The 25,108-nt window shown below is 43.2% G+C and overlaps 2 protein-coding genes across 21 annotated transcripts in view; one reads left to right on the top strand and one right to left on the bottom strand.

Moving 5' to 3' along the window:
• The window catches only part of picalma (phosphatidylinositol binding clathrin assembly protein a), a 54,136-nt gene extending 39,081 nt beyond the window's left edge, over window positions 1-15,055 (top strand). For 3 of the 20 annotated variants that reach the window (XM_036525146.1, XM_036525142.1, XM_036525143.1), the window contains 8 exons: window positions 2,504-2,614; window positions 4,261-4,389; window positions 4,814-4,844; window positions 4,954-5,053; window positions 5,682-5,705; window positions 8,622-8,681; window positions 10,665-10,769; window positions 11,664-12,324. In XM_036525146.1, the coding sequence (XP_036381039.1) occupies window positions 2,504-2,614; window positions 4,261-4,389; window positions 4,814-4,844; window positions 4,954-5,053; window positions 5,682-5,705; window positions 8,622-8,681; window positions 10,665-10,769; window positions 11,664-11,756 (653 nt within the window). In that variant the 3' untranslated portion in view covers window positions 11,757-12,324. Of the gene's footprint in view, window positions 1-2,503; window positions 2,615-4,260; window positions 4,390-4,813; window positions 4,845-4,953; window positions 5,054-5,681; window positions 5,706-8,621; window positions 8,682-10,664; window positions 10,770-11,663; window positions 12,325-13,921 lie in introns of those variants that run through there. The other 17 variants (XM_036525147.1, XM_036525160.1, XM_036525156.1 and 14 more) reach the window with 12 other exon arrangements.
• Window positions 15,056-15,641: 586 nt separating this feature from the next.
• ccdc83 (coiled-coil domain containing 83) lies at window positions 15,642-23,951 on the bottom strand. Its single transcript, XM_036523219.1, has 10 exons — window positions 23,896-23,951; window positions 23,341-23,425; window positions 22,911-23,079; window positions 21,920-22,087; window positions 21,313-21,404; window positions 21,151-21,219; window positions 20,807-20,928; window positions 20,635-20,711; window positions 17,693-17,877; window positions 15,642-15,797 (listed from the first exon to the last, which is right to left on the bottom strand). The coding sequence occupies exons 1-10, from the start codon at window positions 23,949-23,951 to the stop codon at window positions 15,642-15,644; spliced, it is 1,179 nt and encodes a 392-aa protein (XP_036379112.1).
• Between the last annotated feature and the right edge of the window lie 1,157 nt (window positions 23,952-25,108).

The following is a 25,108-nucleotide window of genomic DNA, read 5'->3' as shown; positions in this document are numbered from 1 at the left end:
ACTTTGGGCCGGCCTTCCTCTCTCCTCCTGTGTTTTGTGTGGTGATTGGCAGGCTTTCCCCTCCCTCCTCTACTCCCAAGCACCCAAAATCAGGGGACCAAGGATCGTGGCCTAGGTCGAGGGGCCAGGGTTAGGATTTTGTCAATATAGTCAATTGGTGTATACTGTTGTGTTGTGAAGACCAGTGCAAAGGGTAAGAAAATAGACAGGTGTTCTACTTGGAAATGGCCTTTGTGTAGAGCCAGCGAGTGGCCTTTGCACCATCGTTGAAACAGAAACATAAGTGACACCACTGTCATTGTGAGGAACTGTTTTCTGGACTTGCACAGATTCTGGAAGTTGTTTTCTTAAACCTGGACATTTTATGGCTAATTCATCCTAGATCAGTGGGTCTTCCAATAAAAAAAAAATATGCATCATAATATTTGCTTGATAGGATTTTGGAATACCTGGCATTTCTTAGTCTGGAATTTGTGAATAAATACCGGTTTTATTACATGTACTCAGCTCTCCAGTGACATAATTGCCCCAAGAATTTTAACAAAGAAGGGAAATTATGGAATGTTGAGGGAATTCAGGGATTTAAAGGATGTTAAAATAAACCCTGGAACATTCACAAAAATTGCTGGACACCTGAGGGAGCCCTGCAGCTGAACTCTTGCAGTGGTTTGATTTAGTACCATCTGAATGCTGAAATGAGGCTAGAGCTCTGTGGCTCTGTGCATGGCAGCATACTAAGCATGGGTCAACAGAGTGCTACAGGCACACTCTCATACAGTTAGTTCATCAGTAGCAATTTAGGTGTGCTTTCAGGAGCAAGGGAAGAAGTAGTAGTTAGAAATGAGGGCTGGGTATCCATGTCAGTAATGTGAAATTTTTTGCATTGTGTACATTGTAAAAAAACGTAGCATTTCCATTCCGATATGCTGATAGCTTGAAGTGTACAGGTAGGAGTAACTACTGTAAATTGAGCTGTGGATCAAATGACTAACTATACTTATATAAACTATAACTGTGTATTATAACTATATATCTGTAAACTATACATATTTTTTCAGTCATTTAACTATATAGTTACTCTATTATGTGACTATAGTTATATAATCATATCACTATAACTATATACATAGTTTTAATATACATATATAATTATGTATATGTATATAAGTGTGTGTGTGTGTGTGTGTTTTTGGTTGTTAATGTACTTTATGTTTAGAGCAAGCAGGAACCAGGAGCACCACAGATAAGCACAGCTGAAGAACTCAGAGTGTACTTATTCAAATGGAGATTCCAGCTCCTTTCTCTCCTTGTTTGGTTTTCTTTTATTTTTGGTTAATATCTTCAAAATGTTATACTAGATGTTTATCAGACTGAGGAAATAACACGAAAAGGAAACACAATTTGTACAGCAGTCTTTGTAAGAGTAGATGGCTTCTGAGTGGCTCAGTCATTAATGACACTGAGTCCCGGAGCCCAGGATATCGTGAGGTTTAATCTGTGTTGTGTAATTAGCAGACAATAGGCAGATCTGATTGGGTGGGTTACGCCTGGCAGGGTCTCCTTGTTGCACCGCTCACTATTACCCGCCAGTGACTCCATAAGCAGCTCTGAGTTCCTCGGGTGACGTCAACAAGAGATCCTGCTGTCCTCCCTCCATTTTGTTTGCACCCGTGTAGCGCACTCTAGTACATGTAGTGTGAGAAGTAGTGGTTGGTGGCGTGCAAGCACATCAGAGGTTTGCTTTTGCCCTAGCGCTGCTGTCGAGGATGTTATGTGAGGCAAGCTGTAATGTACTGGTAAAACTGGTGATTCCAAAGTCGGGTCAAGGCTAATTTTTTTTTTTTTTTTATAGAAAGAGCCACCTTGCTGATTTTAAAAAGCCATGTTTATTTATTTTTTGTAAGTAAATGTGATGGTGGATCAATGCAGTTGTCCCAGAAAACGGAAACCTTTTTATGGTAATTGCCTAGTTGGGTGAACTTAGTTTATTTCAACTGTTGGAAGACCGAAATATGTAGGCAATTGAATAGGAAGCAGCTTTTGTCTGTGTTTCCCCAGAGCTTCTGCTTTAAACTAAGTATATAATTTTATGTACTAAAGTGGAAACAAATGTGGCTATTTTGTGATTCAGCTTTGTAGTGAAAGGTAGAGATCAATCACATTTCGCCACACTGAAGTAACTGATATTCCACAGAGCACCTGTGCACACGCTTTCAGCTGGTGGTCCTGCATTCCTCACACGCTCTACCTGTGCTTGGCGTGGGTGTGCGGGTGTGCAGCAGCAGTGCCTTCAGCGAGCTGATGTTTTCAGCAGACCTGGAAACATCGGCCGCGTGTTTGAGCCGCGCTCTGCGCTCAGCTGTCAGTTAAGAGCACAGTGGCTTTCCAGTGGGCTTGTGTGAAGTGTCCAGGGTGCCGATGCATGCAGCATCCCCAGCTGCCCACGAGACCTGACCCCTTGTCCTGTTTCGCCTCCCTCCTCCCCTCCTCCCCTCCTCCGAAGGGTTCACGGCATCTCCAGCTCCTCAACCGCAGACCTCAAGAGGCCTTAACGTTGACTTTGACTCTGTGTTCGGCAATAAGTCAGCCTCTGCTAACAACCCCGATTCTGCAGGTAAGAATAGACACCCCACTCAAAGTGGTACACACGCCTTTCCCTCATCGTCATTTTCCAGAGAGGCTGAAGATTATTAACTTGCTCTGCTGTGCCAGAGGTTTCACACTGGCCCCCACTGAAGAGCAGGGAATGTTCCTGTTTTTCACTGGAGCTGGGAGTTTACTGAGAAAGTCAGTGAAACTCAGGAAGTCCACATCAGCCAGCTGGCACCAGTCATCCATAAAAAATGCAAATATATTATATTTGTTGTGTGTTATTGCACTCTCGTTCTGTGCCACCAGTCCACATGCTGCGCATTTTTAACTCGCAGCACACTTAACCTTCTCACAGAGGAAGCAGATGAGTTTGATTTGATTATCTGGAAAATTTTCAGGTCATTTACATTAATGAAGGGCCTGTCCTTAATGGAATCCAAATGCTTGGGGTTTAAATCGTTCCCTGACTAGCCCCACACATACGTACACACGCGCAAGATGGTTAGGGGCATATTTGCCACCGTAACCCCCCACCAGCACCAGCACCACCCACACATGCATACACGCACTCACGGACAGACATGCACACACGTGATGGATTCTGCTTGATGTAGTTCTACGACTGAGTGCTGTGAGCTGTTCCAGATAGCTACCTGCTCTGGTCCTTTTCATCACTTTCGGCTGGTGCCTTCCACCCTCCCTGGCCTGGGACAGGCAGTGGCACTCTCCCTCCCCCTCCCCCTCATGAGCTCATTGCCATCAGCACATGGGGACCCTGAGAGCCACAAGACCATGCTTGAGAGCCAGAGGCAAATTCATTTCAGCTTCATGCTACACAGCTGAGTGTGCCGCTCACATTGCACTGCTTGGAAACAATAAGGCACTGTGGAGCACCTACATCCTCTAACATCATTGACAACGTGCATTATAATGTTTCCCTGATATCTATGCTAAATACCTCTTCAGCTTGTCAGGGCTAAATCCTAAATGAGCGTAATTGTTTCAACAGGTATTTGAGGGTTCACAATGTCACTGACAAGCCAAGCAAATGCTTTACACTTCTAGATCATATATAAAATTTACAGAAGGTCCCTGTTATAATACTATCCTTAAATAATTGAAGTAACAGTCCATGCACAGAGAGATATGCCCTTTGGTACCAATTTTGCTACATTTGCAGATAGAATTTGAACATTACTTGAATTATTTATATGAAAGTGTAACATGAATAATTGATATGTAACTTGTCATTCTGAAAAGGATAGTGCATTATTGTCGGTGTCTTCCTATGAAGCAACGCTTTGCCTCAGAGGCTGTGCGCACATAAACACACGCTGTTGAATAGTTGCTAGGCGTTTGTATCTGACATGTGTGGTTCCTGGGGTACTTTGCTCATCATCTCCCATGTTGTTTTTTTTTCCTCCTGTACTCTGTGGTAAAACTCTGTGGGCCTTGGCTTTGCATGGCATGCATGACGGGGTGAGTTGACGCCACACTACTCTACCTGCCAGCGGCAAGCTTTTATTTTTGGTCAGGCTGGGCCTCCCACTTTGCCCCATTAAACTTACTTTCTGGATCTTTTTTTTTTTTTTTGTCCTTGGTTACCCCTCTCTTCACCCCTCGTGCCCTCCCCCCTGTGTTCCGTTGTGCCACCTCTTTCTCTTTAAGACGATGTTTTAGGTGGAATCCTGAAACCCACAGTGGCCTCCCCGAATCAGGGCCTGCCCCCCAGCAGCCAGCCGCCAGGGAAGCTAGTGTCAGACGATTTGGACTCCTCCCTCGCCAACCTCGTGGGCAGTACGTGTCATATCGGGGACACATATGCAAACACACACACACACACACACACCAGTGCTCACAGGGGAGTTGTCCACAAAATGGGTTTACACACCTGTATCAGCCCAGCAGTTTCTTATCATTGTTTCTGTGGACACAATATGCTGTCAGTCAGAGAGCTGTTAATCCCTAATTGTAGTCCATTACATATTTGGTTAATGTCTTTATTACTTTACTACTTTATTAGTGAGTGCCAATTTTACTGTTTGATCATTGTCCTTTTTTTTCTTAAAGGGTCTTGTCTTTAATTTCTGTTAGAGGATGCAATAAATTTGTCTGCGCTTTTGAAATTTATTTTGCATCGACAAAGGTTAGCCCTCTGATAGGTTCTGCTGCTGAACTGGTTCTTTTTCAGTTCATGATCTTTCATCATATTCTCTTTCAGATCTGGGAATTGGAAATGGCACAACAAAAAAGTAAGGATTTGAACGTTTATTAAGTTCATAAGCCGTTATATGAATGTGCTTAATTTAGAGTGCTGGACTCGGTGATATAAGCTTCTAATATAAAAAACAAAATCTGCAGTGACATCCATTGGAGTCAACCTGGGGAGAAGAAGCTCACAGGTGGAACCAACTGGCAACCAAAGACTGCCCCAACCACAACATGGAACCCTGCTACCATGGTGAGTGCACGATGTTGCACTACTTAGCCCCGCCCCCCCACTGTCCCCTCCTCTTCTTCATGTTGCTTATTTGTGAAATGGCTTTTCTCTGTGCAGTGCTATTAAGATGAGTGTATCATTTTATATTTTAAAAAAAATTAAGCAGGAAATTGTATCCCAGTGCATACGTTTTTCTGTTATTTGATGTTTTTTGCCCCTATACAAGTTGGGGTGTGGATAAATGTATTAGTCGCCCGTGTATACATGTATAAGCGTGTGTTTGGCTGTGCGACTGTTTGCTTTAGTTGCAGCACATCTGCATCTGATCATTGTATCATAGTTTAAATATCACCTAGTGATATGTTAGGGTTACTAAAACATACATGTGTAACTCCCCTCTTGTATTTAACAAACTCTGCCCTAGCATTGGGATGGTCTCTCCCATGCGTATGTCTATCGTTTCAGTGTTTCAACACAGCCATTCCACCTTTTTTGGGGGGAGAAAACTCACTGGACTCACCTTTGTTGTTGGTGCCTGAAATGCCTTGATGTCGTAAATGTGAACTAAACTTGTTTTAGATGTTTGAGGTGATGTCTTCTAACCTGGTGTTTATTGCATTGTATAATTGTTCTCCTGGGGGAAAAACAGAATGGCATGCATTTCCCACAATACGTAAGTCAACCGGTTGAACCTTTTTTTTTGCTGCTTTTGAAAAGCTGGCATGCGTTATATTAACCACAAGCCTTCACCCACGTCACCTTGTCTCTAATCTGTTTGCTGAAAGACCTGGGTCGTGACCTGCCTCCGGCCCGCAACCCGGGCCAGCCGCAACGTGCTGACCTAACCAGCAGCAGCATCGGCATGGTGGACAGGCCGCCCTTTTCGTTCTCTTCTCTCTCTCTTTTTTTTGTTTTTCTTCACTCCTCCAATCACTCTGGCTTCCGTTCGGAGAGAAGGGTCTCCTTTGTCCAGCGGTCATGTTTCCATTAGGATGTTGCGTCAACAGATTTTTCTGCGTTAGAACAATCAGTGTTTGCATGAATCAGCTGAACCATACATGATGTATGATTGTGGGGCAGTGCCCTCAGCTCCTTCTTTTGTTTTTAATTAAAATATACCATAAATGCACAGTTGGTTTAACCTAAGGAGTAAATAAGTTATCCCATTTTGCACTTTCCCCCAGATTGTCCATATACATTTTGATAAGCTCAGTCTAATGGAAACATGTCCAGTGGTGAGTTTTCTGTTTTGTACTGTATTGACATTGAGAGAGGGAGTTTCATAGAGCTAGAGAGAAAGATTAAGGAAGAGATCATGGAAGGAAATGAAGACTTCAGGTGTATGTGCATGATCACTCACATGCTTTGAAATTTATGCAGCCTTTTTCACTGACATTAAATAGCTGGGTAATGGCATACATCATTACGAATTACAAAATATTCTTTTGGTCACATTGGTTGGTTAATGTGAAATATCAATGCTTTACAGTGCCAAGACCTTTGAAAACAATTGAATGAATAACTGAGTGCCCCCACAAAATAAGTTCACCTTTTGATTAACACACACATACATTCATTGTATATGCATATAGATATATTTGTGTTTGTACTGGAAGTCACTGTGGGTATAGCATCTGTTAAATGAATGTAATGTAACATATGTTCATTGCATAAATTCAATGAAAACATGTATCAGCTGTGGCAAACAGTGGCTATCAATTGTCATTAAGTGGAAAATATCACAAATTTTGGCAGGCCACTGCCCAAATGTACTCGTGAATGCATTAAGTGTGTACTACCAAGGAGACTAGGAAAATACATTTGAAGGGACAGACAGACAATGCAGGTAAAATGCTGTTACAGGACTTTCCCAGATTATTGTGGCTATGCTCAGAGGTCGGCAGCAATGTCAAGCATGCTTATTTTGACAAAACTCAATGTGACCACTTGCTAGCAAAATGCAGCTCTTCTGTGTTCTTTAATCTCCAGTGTTTTCATATCAGCCGTCTCTTATGATAATAATTGGGACTACGATAGCTATTTTCTAGCGTATATTTGAACACAGGTTTTTCTTATTTATGTTGACATTCCAATAACTTAGCCACAGTAAGCCCAGGCCCATGCTGCTCTGTGTAGGCATTTGCATATATGGGGCCATTTCCAGTGGACAATAAGCTATATTGCGCAGGCTCATTAACATTGATGCCCTGAGGTAACTTGCAACAACAGGCCTTGGTTTCTCCCGTTCTCCTCCACCGCTTTACAGATGCTGATGTCTTCGAATCAGACTCTTCCTTTCATGGAACTGGGGCATGAGCAGCTGCCTCTAGTGGCTCAAAGCTGTGTCTGCCTTCCCTGCCTTTTTAACAAATCTTTAAATTGAGTATTTATCCTCGCGAGTCAAATAGAGGTTGGAGCACTCTATTTCTGAGGACTTTGCTCTAATTCATACCGTTATAAAAATATCTGAGTGAGCTACAGAAATCCAGAAAAAAGTGTACACGCTCAAGATATTTTACAACAATATTTGTATAGCCTTTAGAAAAATTAGCTGAACAATAGGGATGGGAAATGAGAGGATGAATGGACAGTGTGTTATGTTACTGTGTTCTTAATTTATCATGGCCAGTTAGATCATGTCACAACAGTCAGAAAGGCTCATTGGGTGTTTTGAGATACTGGACAGTGCACCTGGACAAAATTAGTCAAACAGGAAGAACATGTTGGACCTCTTTAATTAGCAGATATGCAAAACATCAGTACCTCAAGGATTTCCTGTCTAGTCGTACACAATTGGAGCATCTGCTAAATAGATTAAGTATGATAGTAAGCAAGAAACATCCGAGTTACTTTTTGTTTCTTGCGCTTGAATTTTAAGTAGGCATTCAACATTAAGCGAGCTGAGTTCAAAGGAATGGCCCTTGAAGCTGAGAAACAAGCAAGCACTATGCAGCGAAACAAACATTTGCTCTATGTATATGTCCACTTTTTTTGTCGCGAGCCTCTTCAGCATACTGCATCCCTAATCAAAGATTTCCTTCCTAAGAGCCTTTTCATGTAACTGAAAGGGCCATAATACTGTAGAAACAAAAGTATGTCTGTCACAGGCGCGGGGTCTGTTTTAGAATCAATCGGCCCCTCCATAAAGAGCTCCTCTCTCCCTTTCAGCTGAGCTCCACAGCTGCCAGTTATAGCTCTGCTTCCCAGGGAAACCGCTCTCTCTCCCAGAATTCCTGCACACTGCTACTGGGTAGCTTTAATGCATACTGTAAAAAAAAAAAGAAGAACATTAGGTTAATGTCTCCCAGATGTGACGTGTGCGTTGCCAAAGTGGAAGTAGGCACTGTGCGTACCCTGTTTGGGGAAATGGACAAAGAGAACGCTGTACAGGTGAGGGTGTATTTGGAGAGCTGAAAAGCAGGGAAGGGGAGGCGGTGGAGAGCTCATTAATGTCATGCCTTATTTATGTCACGGAAAACATAGGTGGGGTTCAAAGGACGATTTCAGTTTAAGGTAATGAGGAAAAAAATGAGTAAAGTTGTTCCAGTTCATGCCATGGTGTCTCATTCTTCCACTTGTGTCCTCCCAGGCCCCCTCTGTCATGGCCTTCCCAGCAACAACACCCACGGGAATGATGGCGTACGGGATGGTAAGTGTTCGGGGGTGTGACGCAGCCATTGCTCTCTTTTTAAATATTTCTGCAGTCATGTTTTGCATGCTGCTCTCTGCAGCAACTGAAAGAGTGAAGCATGTCGAATGACACATTTGATTGGTTGAATTTTGCAGCCTTAACGGTTGTAATTTTAATCAGCAAGCACTGAGGTCTGGCGCTGCAGCCACTTGTTGGCGAGCTGACTGACGCTCATCCGCTCGGTTCGTGGGTGGACTCGGGCTTCTGTGAGAGCCCTGCAGTCAGGAGGGCTCTCTTTTCCCACAGAGCTGTGCTCACACCAATAAATAAAAAAAAATTTTTTAGTCACCAGTTTTTTTTTTCCATTTTTATTCTTATAAAAAAAAAATACAATGTACTCTTCTGTAGTGTTCTATAGTTCTTTAGAGAGTGCAACACTTAGTCATGCTTCCGGCTCAGGCTGTTGTAGTCCGACAGCCCCAGGGGGGTGTGGAGGGCTCCAGCTCCTTGTGTGATTTGCAATGTGTGTGGCGGTACTAGAATGGCTTCCCTAGCTGGACAGTATGAAGTGCTACATTGCTAGGTGCTGCTTGGGGTGTTGTGTCATCATGACTGAGCAGTGACTGAGTCATGACATCATCCACCTACAGCATTTCAGCTTATGTAACTGTGTCTGTTTGCCTTTTGTCAGCATTAGGACATCTTTGTGGATCCCTTCCAGAGCGCGTTAAGAATTTCTCACCTTTTCCCATGGTTCCTCTTTTTTCGACATTAACACGTAATGAGGCATGTTTAATAGAAGCGATGAATCCTGCCCTACAGCATTGCTGTGGGATCCTGTGACCTTGTGTTGAGCTTGATGTGATAAATCACAGTTTGGCTTATCTAGAGTGGCTCCTGGAGAGTAAGTGATTACATCATTCTGCTCTGTCTGTAGCTGGACTCCACCCCACAGACAGCACTATCCGCGTAATCCATGGCTGGAGAAAATCTCTCTCCACTGTAGAATGCATTTGCTTGCAATTAGTAATCTGCAGTCTGAAAATCTGGTGTGACAAATGAACCATGCGTCATCATTCACTTCAGTAGTAAATGTGAATAAGGAAGGTGCCAGCTGGCCACACAATACTGTAAGTGTTTTGAATGGGGAAAATGCCTTATTCCATGGACGAAGTCTGTTTTAATTCACGCTGAAGGACAGACTCCGTGACTCCGACACAAGGTGGAACATTAGACAGATGGCACAATGACTAACTTTTACAGCCTGTATCCGTGTGACGTTTCGGAGCTGTTGGCTCTTCTTGGAACATTAGTTAACGAGTAACTGGATTCAGATCAGGGGAGGATACTCTGTTTGAATTCCACTCAAGTGGAGTCACACATTTTATTGGGTTAACCACAGTTGTACAGTATGTAGGACACATCTATTAAAATGACCTTCAGAGACACCTTAGAATGTTGCTGCGAGACCAAAACAGCATTCTTTTAAATGTGATGGTACAGGTTTTTTTTTTTGTTGGAATTAAAATGTTATAGAATTTTTGTGCTTTCTTTGTAGTGTGCTCTCCTCATACTACAGATAAAATCGTTAAGACCTGCATCCTTACAGATACACCACATGCCAAACCATTAAAATGCCTTTTCCATAATGGCGAGCCTAGACTTATTTGTCAGAAGTGGACCCACAAAAGGAGGATGGAAAGTTTTAAAAAGCTGAGCTGCTTTTTGTTTCTCACGCTTCAGTTTTAAAAAGCCATTAAGCGTGTAGTGGTCTGAGTTCAAAGGAATGACCCTTGAAGCTCAGAAGGAAGGGAGCTCCGTGGAGCAAAACAGCCGCTCTGTGTATGCCTGTATATCCGCTCTTTTGTCACGGGCCTCTTCAGCATGCGGCGTCCCTAATTAACGGCTTCTTTCCCTTTTCGGGTGACGGAGGAAGAGAGGAAATGAATGTGCTGCCGTGCCGATGCACTGTTGAGGCTCTTCTCGTCCTTGTCGTTGCAGCCTCCGCAGGTAGGCTCCATGGCGGTGATGACGCAGCCCACCATGATGTACACGCAGCCTGTGATGAGGCCGGCCAACCCCTTTGGCCCCGTGTCGGGAGCGCAGGTACAGTACATGCCCCGCCCCGGGCCTCTCCGCGCGCTGCTAACGCTACCGCTACTGCTAACACCGCTGCAAGGGGTGCTTTTGGAAAGAGCAGCCACCTTTGAGTCCTCGCCCCCATCCCCACTCCCCCAAGAAGGAGTAACAGCGTCAAAGCTTTTTCCCAGATCCAGGATGAGCACAGCCACCCTTCTCCCTCCGCCTCCTCACCCTCCCCATTGCAAGCCTAATCGCATTTGGCCGCTGAATCAGAATTCCCCAAGGTGGCCCTGCCGGCCGCTAACAAGGCGAATCGAATGAAATTTGATTCGACACAGAACGGCCCGGCGAATCCGCACTGGGAATACGCCGCGCGGCGTTTCCCATCTCAGTACGGCATCCGATCCCGCGGAATTCCGTTCCCGAGTGCGAGAGGAATTCTGCCATGTGAGGGCTTGTATTCAGAACGTGCTCGAGTTGAACCACTTTCACCCTCATGACCCATTCCAGCCGTGTTCTGAATACGATGGCCGGCATGCAGACGAGGATACGTATTCCGACCCCCATTGTGAGCCCGCTGTGCTCGGAATACGTATCCCGGTGATGTCCCCTCCCCCCGGCATGTTAGCATCCAGAGCACTGCCGTACCTGCACGCAGGCCCGAGTGGCGAGAGTGCTGGCCTGCGAGGCGGGGCTTCTTTTCTGCCGCTCCACGAGGCCCCATAGCCGAGAGCGCAGCCCCTAACAGCACACCTGACCGTCGAAGCTGCAGATCCTTCTGTCTGAATCTGTCCGCCGCCAAACCCCCCCCCCCCTCCCCCCCTTTGTAAAGCCTCTTGAATTTTTCTCCTCCTCTCTGTGTAATTTCTCCTGGCTGTTCCTCCAGTCCCTCACTCTCTCTCATTCTCTCTGAACTAGCCCTCCGCAGCTTCTAGTCCCTCCAGTCAAAGTCCTCTCAGAGCTCCAGGAAAGGACCCCTTTGCACAGCTCTCTCTCAAGGATTTCTTGTAGAACATCTTTAGGTACAGCATGTCCTGTGTGTGTACGTGTGAGTGCGTGGGTGCATGACCATCCTGACTTCTACTCTGCATGCCTATACACCTGTCCCCCTTACTCTGTCCCACAGGCGGTCGAGTTTAGCAGTTAAGTCTTGACACCCCCCCCCCCCCCCCCCCCACTCCCTGAGATTCCCATTCCTCACATTTGCATTAAATCACCTTTTAAGATGTCTCCATTCACCTCCTCATGTGGCCCTCTACTCTAATAACTGTATTCAAATCTAGGCAGACTCAGACTTCATCCTGCTTCATTAGTGCACACTTACAGAGTGTTCAGGGTGGGTTTTCTGCAAAGCAGAAATGAGCATGGTTAACGAAGTAACATCAAGACTTACTGTGACCAGTGATCTCACAGCCAAGTTTATGCAGGGCACTTGTATAATCCGGCTGAGGAATTCACTACTACACGCTGGTAAACTAATTTTCCAGTCTTCTGGTTTATGTGGTCAGGGTTCATCGGCTCTATATTTCACTGGGATCTGGTTGTCATATCATGTTGAGCTTTAACACTGAGCTTACAATTACCATGTGACATTTTGCGAAGATAGCAAGTTTTGCACAATGCAAACACATTGTAGCATTCTTGGTAGGCTTGCCAGAATTAGATTTTTTTCCTAAATTTTTTTTTTCAGCTTCTCTGAAATGTGATTCTCATCAATAAAAATTGTACTATAGTTTCAGTGCATTGTGAAAAGTTTTTTTTTTTTTTTTGAGCAATGCAATGGATGCAGCAAGACTGAGCTACGCTGAATTAAATGGCCAGTTGATATATCAGGTTACTACCAGAAGAGGGATGTCTTCACATGAATCAGAAATGATGTGGATACTTTGTGTATATTTAATCAAGCACCGTGACATTCAGACGCTGCCATTTGTCACTGCGTGCACACACACACACAGGGGTCAGTGCTGTTCAGAAAAATGCAGGACAGCGCCACAGCCTGGGTTCAAGCTCGGCTGTGCCATGTGCCAGCAATGGCCTGGGGCCCACAGTGGCAGAACATATTGGCTGTGTTCCACAGGGGATCGGAGTGCGTAGGTCAGCCAGGGTCCCCTTGTTATGCTGCGACTCATTCGGGCACCAGCGAGTTGCTCGGACGGCGAAGGAGGGAGATGCGTCTGTCCTCCACTCTGCATGTTTCCCGGTGCACTGTGGGACTTGTAGTGTGGAATACAGTCGTGGTGGCCTTGTGTGTATCAGAGGACTGCATTCATCTCACTTCACCCCCCTGTGTGCGTGCAGTTGTTGTGATGGCACAAGCCTAATGTACAATTGGTGAAAAAATTTAAAAATTTTAAATTTAAAATAAAAAAAATAAAAAAAAATTGCATTCCTCTGGAATGTCAGATTATTGATGGATACAGTGTAGTTTCTTCAAATGAACATACATTAATCTTCACTGTTTTTCATTCAATTGTTCAATTGGCCACAAGGGTATGCCCTTCTATATTGTCTTGATTGTATAACACCATTCTTAAAAAAATAAACAAAAAAAAAAACTATCAGAAAACATGCTGAAGTAAGTGACCATCAAAACTGGAAAAAACAATCCTGGCAAGCCAGCTAATAGACATTTATCTGTATTATATCATCTCATTTCCACTTCTATCCAAACACTATTATTTGAAATACATCATCTCCCTTATCTGAGAGTTTGTAATTTGATTCACATGTCATGCCTGTGGGTCCATCGACATGATTTATGGACAGATTCTTCTGTTACAAGCATACATCGAGGCCGATTTTAAAGGCAGTAATTTAGGCCACACTGGGCCGTAGAATGCTGTAGTCAGAGGCTGTGAGTGAGGCTCAGTGGTCTGGAAATTTTCTGGAATACAACGCTGTCAGCTTCATTCCACCAACTACACAAGAATCATTCTGATTGGAAATTAAATTCCTGCTTTTAATTTCTTTTCAACAAAAAGAGTTGTTGCCTATTGCACTGGGGAAAACAATCAGTCTTCTCTCTTGTTTGTTGCCCGATTTACCCCCCTAAAACACCATCTTTGTTTCACAGATGTGAAAAAAAATGCATTGAAGGGTGTAGGGCCCACTGGAAGTGGTGCACAGCGGAAGCATTTTAATGAGTGACGTTCGTCTTTGTCTCATGCCTCCAGATGCAGTTCATGTAGTGTGGAGGGAGTCGTTGCTTTCTGAAGATGAGACGGGAAGCAGCAAAAACCTTCTCCTTTAAGCAAAATCCACTTTGCTGTTTTACTCTTCACTGAGAATATCAGCCCAGCAAGGACTTCTGAAGGAATCAAAGAGGAGATGATGGTGGGGGGAAAAAATAAATGTGTTTCAAGGGCGTCAGTGGACATGGCGCTTATTTTGTAATTTGTCTAACAAGGTAACAGTGTGAGCTGCTGTTATTGCCCCTACATAGGGATAAAGTCATCCCGTTTGATGTCTGTAAAGAAGAAATTTGGGTGCCGAAGTGGGGGGTGGGGGTTTAGACTTTGCTGTTATGTATCAGAAAATAGTTGGTTGTAACACATACAGCTTGATGTTTTCTTGAGGGGGAGATCGGGGGGGGGGGGGTTTAGACTGGGGAGGAACCATGAAATCTTGATCTGATCATCAATCATGCATTACCTAATTTAACTGTCACCAATTAGAGATGCTAACTACAGTTTATACTACAATTTATTTTTACTTTAATTTTTTTTAACTATTACGTTTGCAGTAGACATTCCTTGTGTATTGTTTGTATTTATTTATGATTATCCGTTGAAGACATGAAAAATACTAATCACATCGAACACTTCCTTGTGAGAGTGAAATCAGAATTATACATGGGTATGGTTGACTGTATAATTGGAATTTGAGAGTGACTGAGTTTAAAAATAAATATCAAAAAATAAAAATAAAAAAATTAAAAAAACACCTGTAAACTGACTGATAGAGCACTAAATATTCTCTGAACCAGTTTTATGTCTAGTACAATTCTTTGTAGCTGAGAAATTCACAACCCTACATTTGTAAGGGAGATAGGGGGGAATATACAATTTATTAATCCACATAGTCAATTCTGTGCCTAGGGTTTTTGCAAGGGAACATTTCTCTGACTAGCAAAGCACTACATTCGTGATTCAGCAGCATCGCATTGGGAAGGATCTGTACTGCTTTTTGCTTGGCATGTCATTATTTTACATTGACAGTTATATGGCTGCCTTTCCAACCTGAATGTGAGGAGTCGCCTTCATCTTCTGGCCATCTTTCCGAAGGCCAGCACATTGGGGGTGAGGGTGGGTGGGCGGGGGTGTTTGGGTGGAGGAGAAGGTCAGCTGTGCATTTCAATGGTGGGAATATGTAGGCATGGGGCATAAAGGTAGGGTCTGTAGCGTCTTTGTAAATTAGTAGTAAAGAGGTTCAGTCGAACAGGGAGAAGAGGAGCGCTGTTGATCGGCGCTTTGTGTATATAAAAGACTTTGTCCATTCGAGGGAAGGGGCGGGGGGTGGGGGTGTGAAGGATGGTCAGAAATATGAAGGCAATTCTATTCTTTAATTTAGCATATTTGCTGCATCGTCCTTGCAGATTCTATTTTTGTTTATATATAAAAAATGTATGTAAGCAGAAATTGGTTGATTTTCAAATAAAGTGCAGCTTCCACAAATTCTTAATTTTTCCATCTTTCTTTATTTAAAAGAAAAAAATAAAACAAAAGAAAAGCCCTCTCACTGGACAAAAATCTGTCCATGGGTCTAGATCGGTTATGTGTGAAGCTCAGGGGGGAGGGGTAACTACTCAGTATCAGTCCGACGCACGCTTCACACATGAAGTGTCTTTCTCTCTTTTTCATTGTGCCAGTGGAAAGCGAGTGGGATTGAAGCAGGTTACTTGAATCTGTCGAGAATCATGCGGGTGGTGACCGGCCAGCTGTCGGGGGTCGGGACGTCGCTGGGCCTGTCATCCGCGGAGCGTGGACGGTGCAGAGGGACGGGGCGCCCTATCATGGTCAGACGCTTAAGGGACCCCGGCTGTATCCGATCCTGCCGGAAAAGAGGGGAGAGAGGAGGCACTCAAGAGACTGGCGGTTGTTCCTGTTTGGCTGGGGATCAAGCCACCCTTCCACTGCAACAAGGAAGAGGATTGTTTCTTTAAGATATCTGTCCTGGCCGCTGCCAAGAGGAAGTGGCACAGGAATGCCTCGAACGGGAGTTTGGGGGGCTCATTATCTGAGTGCCACGCCTTTATCTGGAAGAATGAAAACGACCTGAGAGAACCTCTAGCGCACGCTTTTCCACGTTTCAGCGTTTTGAGTCATTCTGCAGCGTTTGAAAAGGAAACGTTAATCTTTCTTGTGGCCAGCACATTGCTTCTGTCTCTCATTTCACATAAGGTGTGCTCATGTTTGAGAACAACGTGAAGGCCATATTATAATGCATTATGAAAGCACTGTACATTGCTCATTATCTGTGTTGACCCTATCTGGTACAAGTGTGTTTCTCATTTTTGTCTGATGACTATTGTCATCCTTGTGCAAAAAGGGTGAACATTTCCAGGCTGTTCAGCAGTCTTAAGTTGTCAACATAAAAAATGTAGGCTATTTTGCTGAAAGCTTGATGTTACCTTTGAGGACTGATATTTAAAGTTCTGGTCCAGCTGTAATGCAGTTTCTCAGAAAACGAACAGCATAGCCGTACCCTACTAATGTGATATGAGTAATGCATTTAGCTTTTTGGTAGATGCTCATCGTTCTGCTGCCCCACAGCCGAAGCTGACCTATATATACATCAGTATGAGGCAAGAGCCCGGAGCCGTGTTATCTTTTAATCTTGCGGACTTAAATATGGTTTGCAGCAAAGATTTGTGTTACCAGTCAAGCCAATGTGATTCACTCTTTGTTCTGAGCCTCAGCCTAAAGATTTGTGATTACTGTCAAGTGCAGCAAATTAGGGCCAAGGTGAGATCTGTCCACCACTTGTCAAGTAGCAGAATTGTGAACAGCAATCAACCTAGCCTGTGGAGATGACAGGGTTTGCTCCATAATTACATCTCTTTTCCGTAATGAATTATCTTTATTTTTTGCAAGAGAATGGCATCAATTTCCCATCTCTCATATAAAATATATCTTGGCCATAAGCCCCTAGTTATCTTGTAAGACATGCTTTAAATTTAATGTTTGATGGGAATTGTAATTCAAACTTAACTTTACATATTCAAATGGAATATTTGTAACTCAAACAACTACAAATTTTATTTTGTATTATGCATGCGCCTAGTTGCTGCTGGATATGTTGTATAATGTTTTAAACCAGTCTCTATTGAAGCCCATGTCACAAAGCTTCGCTCAGGCGGTGCCAGTTTTTAGACCTGATGGAGGTTTAGGGCTGTTTTTACCATCCTCTGATGAAATGTTTCTGAAAGCACAGATTTATTGCAGATTCCACTCCAAAGCTCCCCATTATTAATTAAAGAACTGAGCGGAGGGGAAAAAATCGAGTGAGATTGCATGTCACCAGTGTATTAAATAGCTCACCTTTTCTAAAACCCAAATGAATTATATGTACTGGAGCACCTACCTGCAGTATCTGATACATCTAAAAGTCATTTTGATAAATTGGCTGTCTCTCCTCTGCCTGCTGAACACTGCACTAGCCCCCCATACCTTCAGAAGCATGCATCCGTTTCTCTTCAATAATCTGAGACCACCACTGCAAATAAAAAGGTCCTATGCCACGATGCCATTTGTCAGCGATTCAGTCGCGCGGTTTGGGGCATTTCCGTGGATCATTCAGACCGGGACAGTGATAGGATGAGGCCCGTGAAATATTAGCCTGGGCTCGCCTCAGAAATGGAGCCATTCGACATGTGTAGCCCCTTTGTTCCGGCCTGCCTTCCTGCGCTCGCTGTTAAAGCGGCCCTGGGCGTCTCAAAGCCTTACTTGAACAGCGCCCTGGCTGCCGTACAGTAGGACACAGAGGTCCTCGGGGGGAGATCCAGTTGGCCGGGGGGCCTCCCAGCTGCAGCTGGGGGCCACTCCGCCGCTCTCCAGCTCCGCCGGACGCTCCAGGGCCCCGTCCGTTTCTGCTGCGGGGCGGAGGGGAAGCCGGGGTCTGCTGGCCACACCTACGAGGCAAATGGAACACAATCGGTGGGTGAGGCGGTTTCGGGGGGGAGAACGAAGGCAACATGACGCGCAGTCATCGGGAAGTCTGCGAGTACCTTCAAAGCCCCTATAAGGAATGCGTGGCCCATTGTTGCTTTTATCTGCACGTGTTTACTTGTGCTGCGATGCCACGCTGTCTCGCAGGGAAATGGGCGCGCCATGTTGTGGCTGATCCTGTAAGGATATGACTCAGCGCCTCTTGCTGGCCAGACTTCCATTACCTGATATGGATCTCAGTGAAATGGTCCCCCCATAAGCAATGGAGTGGGTGCCAGGGGAGCAAGCCCACTCCCTTATTAACCACATTAAGCACCCACACCACCCAGTTCACCACACAGGGACGATTTAGAGCAGTGTTAACATTCCTACTAAGGGGGTGAAGACATGGTATGATTGGGTGTGAACAGTGGGACATGTATAATGTACAGGCCAAATGTAGGATAGTGTAGATAGTGTATGTTTTTGTAATATTATAGTGTTACCACTCATAGAATGACAAAACAATGCGTCTCCATATACAGTTGAGTAAGAGTTGGCAAGCACGCTTGTTGAACAGTTGGATCAGTTTATTACAATATATTTTAAATGAATTTTCCACATCTATTTCATATGCATTTTTAAACATCTAGAGCAGGGGTGTCCAAACCTCTCCTGGAGGGCCACTTGTCCTGCATGTTTTAGATCTCTCCCTGCTCCAACACAGCTGATTCAAATGATCAACTCATTTTGAACTCCTGAAGCTGCTGAATAGCAAACTGATCATTTGAATCAGCTGTGTTGGAGCAGGGAGAGATCTAAAACATGCAGGACAAGTGGCCCTCCAGGAGAGGGTTGGACACCCCTGATCTAGAGCAACTTCAAATGTGCAAAACATAAAGTGTATTTAATTAAACACCATGAAATACTGTACAAAACAAGGACACATACAGGTATGTTAAAGCAATGTCTCCACTATAATGAGAATGTAAATTACAAATCTATAAATGTATGTTTAATATTGCTAGGAGTTCAGGAAGTACGTTTCATCAAAATGAGAGGTAAAGGCAGTTCTGTAAATTATTCTGAACTCCTTAAACAAACAGTAATAAGGACAGGTATACAGTTTTATCAATTAAAGGTAATTAATTGATCATTGGGGCTTAGAATAATTATTTAATAACCCATTAATCGACACAGATAACTGCACCAATTGTTTACAAAGGGCAGATAGGCGTAAAAAAATTAAGATTAACAGAAACATACAGGACTGTTTTTCTTTCTCAAATACAGCAGATTGACGCTGATTACAGCTTACCATCCTCTTCAAGAGTTCACTCAAACATTATTAATTAAATGAACAGCTCAGCTAGAACAGAAATCTGCATACAAGATGGGTTTCCCAGATCAGGCTTGAAGGAACACTAACTAAGAGATGTGTCTTATGAATGAGATGTTACAACCAAGATCCTGATTTGCTGTCCAGTGGAACTCCTTGCAAAGGGTGTGGGGTTGCCAGTCTAACTCTCAATCTAGCCACCTGATCATCCCCCAGTTTAGCTGACTAAATAAATCCCTCCTTCTCTACCTCACCCAATGAGTGACGAGTATGGCGATGCAAAATGGCTGCTGTGCATCGCACAAGCTTGTGCTACACATCAGCAAAGGATGAAACATCAACGAATTTACTGTCAACATCTGATGTCTAATGAAAGGCACTCCATAAATGTAATTCATTATTTATGAAAGTCTAGGTCAAAATCTGTAAATGGAGCTGTCAGAAAATCTGGGGACATAATGAGAATTGTAAAAAAATACCTGAGAGAACAGCATGTTTTCACATGCAGACTAATAGTAACTCATATCATGTAACTCTACGATGTATTTTTTTCATAATGGCTCACTGAGGGTCATCTTGAAAACCGGTAGACAGAACAGCTCCTCAGAGCCTCAGTGTTTGCCATTTCATAGTTTATTGTGATATGTGGTTGGGAACAGTGGCCAGTCACTGGCTCTCTGGGGTTGGTATGATCATGGTTCACAGCTCGTTTACAATGTCTTTGAATGGTTTGAATCAGTTTGTCAAAACCACTGTATTTCCAAGCTACCCTGTGATAAATGTGTCTTTAAAAATACAAAAGAAGAAAAATAATTTTTCTGACTTCTGCCAATGTGAGTTTTCTAATTGAAGCCAGCATTGAAGTGTTAAAATACATCTTCAAAACATCACTTTTCCAATTTCAATTCATATCTGCTGACTATGAAAAATATCTCTGGTGTGAATTAGTGTGTTGCTGCTTAGGTCTGGTCAATTTGTTGCATATTGCAAAAAGTACAAGTGTTGTCCCCGTGAAAATGTTCTCCCTGTTGTCTTGTCATCCCTGAATAAACATGATTACTCTCTTTTTTCCTTTCAACAGAACTGCATACAACAGACTACAGTTGTAAAATATGTGCTGATGTAGGGTAGCACATTCAAGCCAGCAAATATAGCCTAACCAGCCCCAACTCCCAGCAGTTCCAGAAATGTACAGTGAATTTACTCTCTTGTTTGGGTTGCCTGTCGAGTCATTCTCATTCAGAGTACACTGAGTGCCCCCTTGTGGCCCGTCTGTTAAACATGCTTATCTTTAGAGGAACCACAGAAGTGCATAAAATAGCTGATTTAATGATGTAATCACCACAACATGTGTTCAGCGTAAGAGGACATGGTACTGTCGTGTATAAGAACTGTGTTTTACAGATGAATAGACGCAGTTTACCTGGTTGGCAAATGAGGTCAGACACCTCCAGACCAGCTTCCTGCTTAGAAACATTTCTGTGGGGAACAAACATGTAGATAGGGTGTGAGTGAGGTGGGGAAGCCAATATCTTTTTTTCCTCTCTGATAGGGAAAACGGATACCAGCCATACCTAAAGATCTTGGGGTCACTCATGTTGTGATCAAACAGTTCATGTAAAAGCTCCAGGTTCTGCTCCTCCAGCTTCCTAACATCCACTTCCAGAAAGGCCACTTCTTCTTTGTAAAATGCATACTGGAGTGGAAAGATAATGCCTCAAGAAATATCCGATCATCTCAGAGAGTCCAGCACATGACATATAATGTGATGAAACGGTCCATTCACTGAGGGCCAGGTTTATTGGTGGGGGATTGAACTGACACATCTGCACATAGCCCTCAGTTGCAAAAATCCTGTAACAGGGAACCTTTGGGGGATACCTCTGACTCTGTGTGATAATTGCCCAAATTTTCATACCGTCTTCTTCAGCCAGTCGTTGTCTTTGAGGGCCTGGCAGCTGTGTTTGTCGAGGTGTTTGAAGGCCCTCTGAGGAAAGTGGAGGAAAGCTCTGTTAAGATTGACAAAGCGCATTCATTCAGACAGGGACTCAGTGCAAGGGGAGCAGGGGCGGTGTCATACCTCTGAGGCGTGACTCTTCTCGTTCTCCATCAACTGCGCTGCCTTCTCATCAATTTTTTTAATATTCTCTTTCATGGAGCGCTCAAGGTCATCTGTGGTAGTCAGAAGGTGTGTTTACTAAATGTTTTGCTTATTATTCCAGCCTCCAAAGGTTAAGGTTAATGTGCTGCATGCAAGTAGGCTACACTTGAGAAGCTTGTATAATGAGTGTGCTGTGGGGATGTCACCCCCTGGAGGACAAGCTGTTAAGGATGTTAATTTGAGGGGGAAATCAATCTACCCTCCATGGCTCTTTGTGCTTGAGTTTGATTGCCCAGTTTAATCAAGTATTACATGATTTCAGCTCTTACACATCACCCCACTGTTCACCAGTTACCGGCATTAGCAAAAAATATGAACACCCCCCTTCCTTACTTTTAATTGTGCGCATTACTTCTTTCTACATCTGAACATCTCCAGACTCAAGTACACAGTGCTATAATCCTCATTTAAACTGAGGTCGGGAAAAACCGCTCCAAACTGTTGTCCCACCTCCAGTCATTCATTAGCCCATACCAGACCGGCATCCAGTAACAGAGCTCTCCACGGGGAGAGACCTGACACGTACCTTTCATCTCGAGGAAGACCTCCTCTAGTTGGATGAGTTTTTCCCCCAGCACCTGGATCTGTTGCTCGTGCTCCTGGCTGCCCACCAGCTTGTAATCCAGCCAGATCTGCTTCTCCTCCCGCAGGGTTCTGACCCGCTCCTCCAGGCCACTGAGCTTACTGCGCAACTCTTTCAACCACACAGACATATATCCACAGGTGCACAAGGTACACAAAGGTACACAAACAGTGTAGGTCTAGACACTTCACCTGCACTTCTGTTCCACATTTCTGTGCATGCTGTGTACTTTTTATGACAACAATCATTTCCTGAAATTTCCCAAGGATTTAGATACTTCTTTGATTAAAACTGCAGCTGTTACAAAATGTCTGTGGCATGCTACATGCCGCATTCATGTTCAAATGAGCAATGGTTTGTGGGAGCAGTTTTGCAACCTGTCACACTGCAAAAATCCAAATCTCACCAAGCATATTTGTCTCTTTTCAAGTCAAAATATCTCTTTACACTTAATATAAGACACAGCCACCAAACAAGCAAAATTTCCTCGAGCTACAAGGACTTGTTTTTAGACGGTGCATCTTGAATATCTTGTTTGGTTAAACTGTCTTGAAAACATCTTACTTTGAGTGGTATATCAAATTAAGCAAGCCTTTTTGACAAGTCAGAAGGTTTTTAAACTGCATGACACAAAAACACTTCCTAACACCAGTTAAAAATGGATCAAAATTAGTTTTTTTCCACCTAATTTTAAGATCCCTTATCTTAAAAATGCTTAACTATAACACCTTATTTCAAGAAATCTTAACAAGTGTATTTCCACTAGTTCCATTGGCAGATTTTTTTACTTATTACTAGCAAAAAACACCTTGTATTAATTATTTTATTTCTTATTTTTGAAGGGCTACTTTTTGCAGTGCAGCAAAGCAGATGTGTTGAGGAGAGTAGGGATCTTATGTCTTATGGAAGTCGCTGCATGGTGGTCTTCGTGTACCTTCCACCTGCTCCTCATCGGTCCTGATGAGCTCCATGTTGTCCTGGATTGCCTTCTCTACTTGCTCTCTGCACACCACCTCTTTCTGTGCCAGCTTCCCCTCCTGGTCTTTCAGCTGCTTATGTAGAGACCTGATCTGACTCATCTGTTCCTCTTTCAGCTGTTGCTTCTATACACGTACACACACATACATAGAGACATTCATCATCCTTATCTCAACAAAATACTTGCATTTTTAGCTCTACAGAGTCTACACCTTAAGCCATGAAGGGGTCACAGATAAACACTGTCAGCTGGCGAATCACAGTGCATTCTGGGTGTAATTCCCCAACACACCTCTCAAGGTTTCCATAGGGAAAATATTAAAAAGCATTCAAACAGAATTTAATTTCAAAAGTGAGTCTCCAAGCGTCATGCCAACTCATCTTACTAGTTCTTTGTATCTCTGGTTCTTTTCCTCAAGTTGACTAATTTCATTCTCGAAGTCTTCTATTTCTTTCCTCTTCACTTGTAATCTAGATCAAGTAGAAACAAAAGCCATGCTCTGAGAATGTTTGACAGGATAACACTTCACTTTTACTTTTCCACCAGGCTGCGAAATATACATGCACAGCGGAAATAGGTAACTCAGTTAAGTGTTGCTCTAGAGATGCCTTTCTCCGGGCTGTCATTGCAAATATATGCCACATGACACCTATATGCGTATTCCCCTATCAAACCATATAGCAGCTAACATTAACACAAAGTTGGTTATTTACACTGGTTGGCTAGCTAGCCAGGTAGTATATTTAACGTTCTCTCAATGGTTGGGTAACTTAGCATAGCTACAACTTTAACCTAAATTAACTATAACTTAATTTTACGATAAAACTCGAAGCATGCAGGTTATCCTACGTACATTAGTCTCTAGAAAGTTAAGCCATTGTTACACAATTCTTGGTCTCAGTTTGGAGCTGAAAAGTAGCTATTAGAAACACTTCCTTACTGGAAAGTAACGTAGGACTCCGCTAACGTCAAATCCTCACCACCAGTCTTTTTCATGATGGTCAAACGTCACAGTTAGCAGTTGGATAGCAAGCAGCAATCTAATTAAACGTCCCAACAATCATCTCAGTCTCTGACAGTTTGCTAGATATTTTGCTTGAAGTTCAACAGATGATTTGCTTGCTGTTAGCTAGCAAATCTGGTCTACAATAGTTGGGAGTGACTGAGAGCTGGTATCCGGATAAAATTCGTCTCAATTCATTGCTTGAAATATTAAATTACGAATAATAAACAACACTTGCTAGTTAAGTTGTTACGTCAGTTATATATTTTAAAGGATGTTAATTCACTTGCTAGCTATATGCTGGCAACCAACCCCTGAAGTCTTAAAACAAAGCAAATAGTGTTTGCGCATCGAGTTGTGTTCTCTTGCTCCCATGGAAACGGCCGGTGCGCGCCTGCAAATGCATCTTAAAATGTAGCCACTGCAGGCAGATTTAAATTTACAGTAAAGATGTTTTAAGAAGGTAATAAATTGGTTGAAACCCGTTTTTAATAATCCAACATTAGTTTGTAAAACCTTTTTTCTCGTGATATTTTTAACCTTTTCTCCTTCTCTCATACAGTATATTCGAATTCTTCTTTGACAGAGTTCGATGGCCGCATGAGCTGCCTCGGATATGAAGCAAAATAAAACTGTGATAAAGGGAATAGATAATTCGTGGTTTTCCGCTATTTTTTTTTTAATTTATTTATTTATTATGTTTTATTGAGACTCCAAGAAATGCCGGTCGCAAGTGAAAAACAAGTAGGCTACATGACACAACAAGCACAATTTCCAAAGTACAAATAACCAAAGAACCACATAATTGTTTCCAAAGGAGGCTAAAACATATTTCGGAACTTAAAAGACTGAGGACAAAACAATAATGCCTAGATAATGTTCTATTATGATTACTAGAATTATAAAAAGAAAATTCCTCATAGCCATAGGCCTATTACTGATCTCATTTATATATGTTTTGAACTACATTTGTTCAACCACGCACAATTCCATTCATTAGAACTGAAAATACGTACATACTCAATGATACCAGACGTGCGTCGCACAAAGCCCACGTATGTTTTACTCTCCCATTCATCAATGGGTAACGCTGTTGCCTCACAACTTCCAAATCCGGCTCTGAAATTTCTGTATGCGTGGCCTTTGGACG

Source organism: Megalops cyprinoides, chromosome 3, assembly GCF_013368585.1.
Source record: "Megalops cyprinoides isolate fMegCyp1 chromosome 3, fMegCyp1.pri, whole genome shotgun sequence".
NCBI lineage: Eukaryota > Metazoa > Chordata > Actinopteri > Elopiformes > Megalopidae > Megalops > Megalops cyprinoides.
This window is presented reverse-complemented; position numbering and strand designations above follow the sequence as displayed.

Coding starts and splice junctions, on each gene's coding strand:
- ccdc83 (XM_036523219.1), bottom strand. CDS start 23,951: ATGAAAAAGACTGGTGGTGAGGATTTGACGTTAGCGGAGTCCTACGTT. Junction 23,080..23,340: donor ACCAGAGATACAAAGAACTA/GTAAGATGAGTT, acceptor GTACGTGTATAG/AAGCAACAGCTGAAAGAGGA. Junction 21,405..21,919: donor GGTCTTCCTCGAGATGAAAG/GTACGTGTCAGG, acceptor TGACTACCACAG/ATGACCTTGAGCGCTCCATG.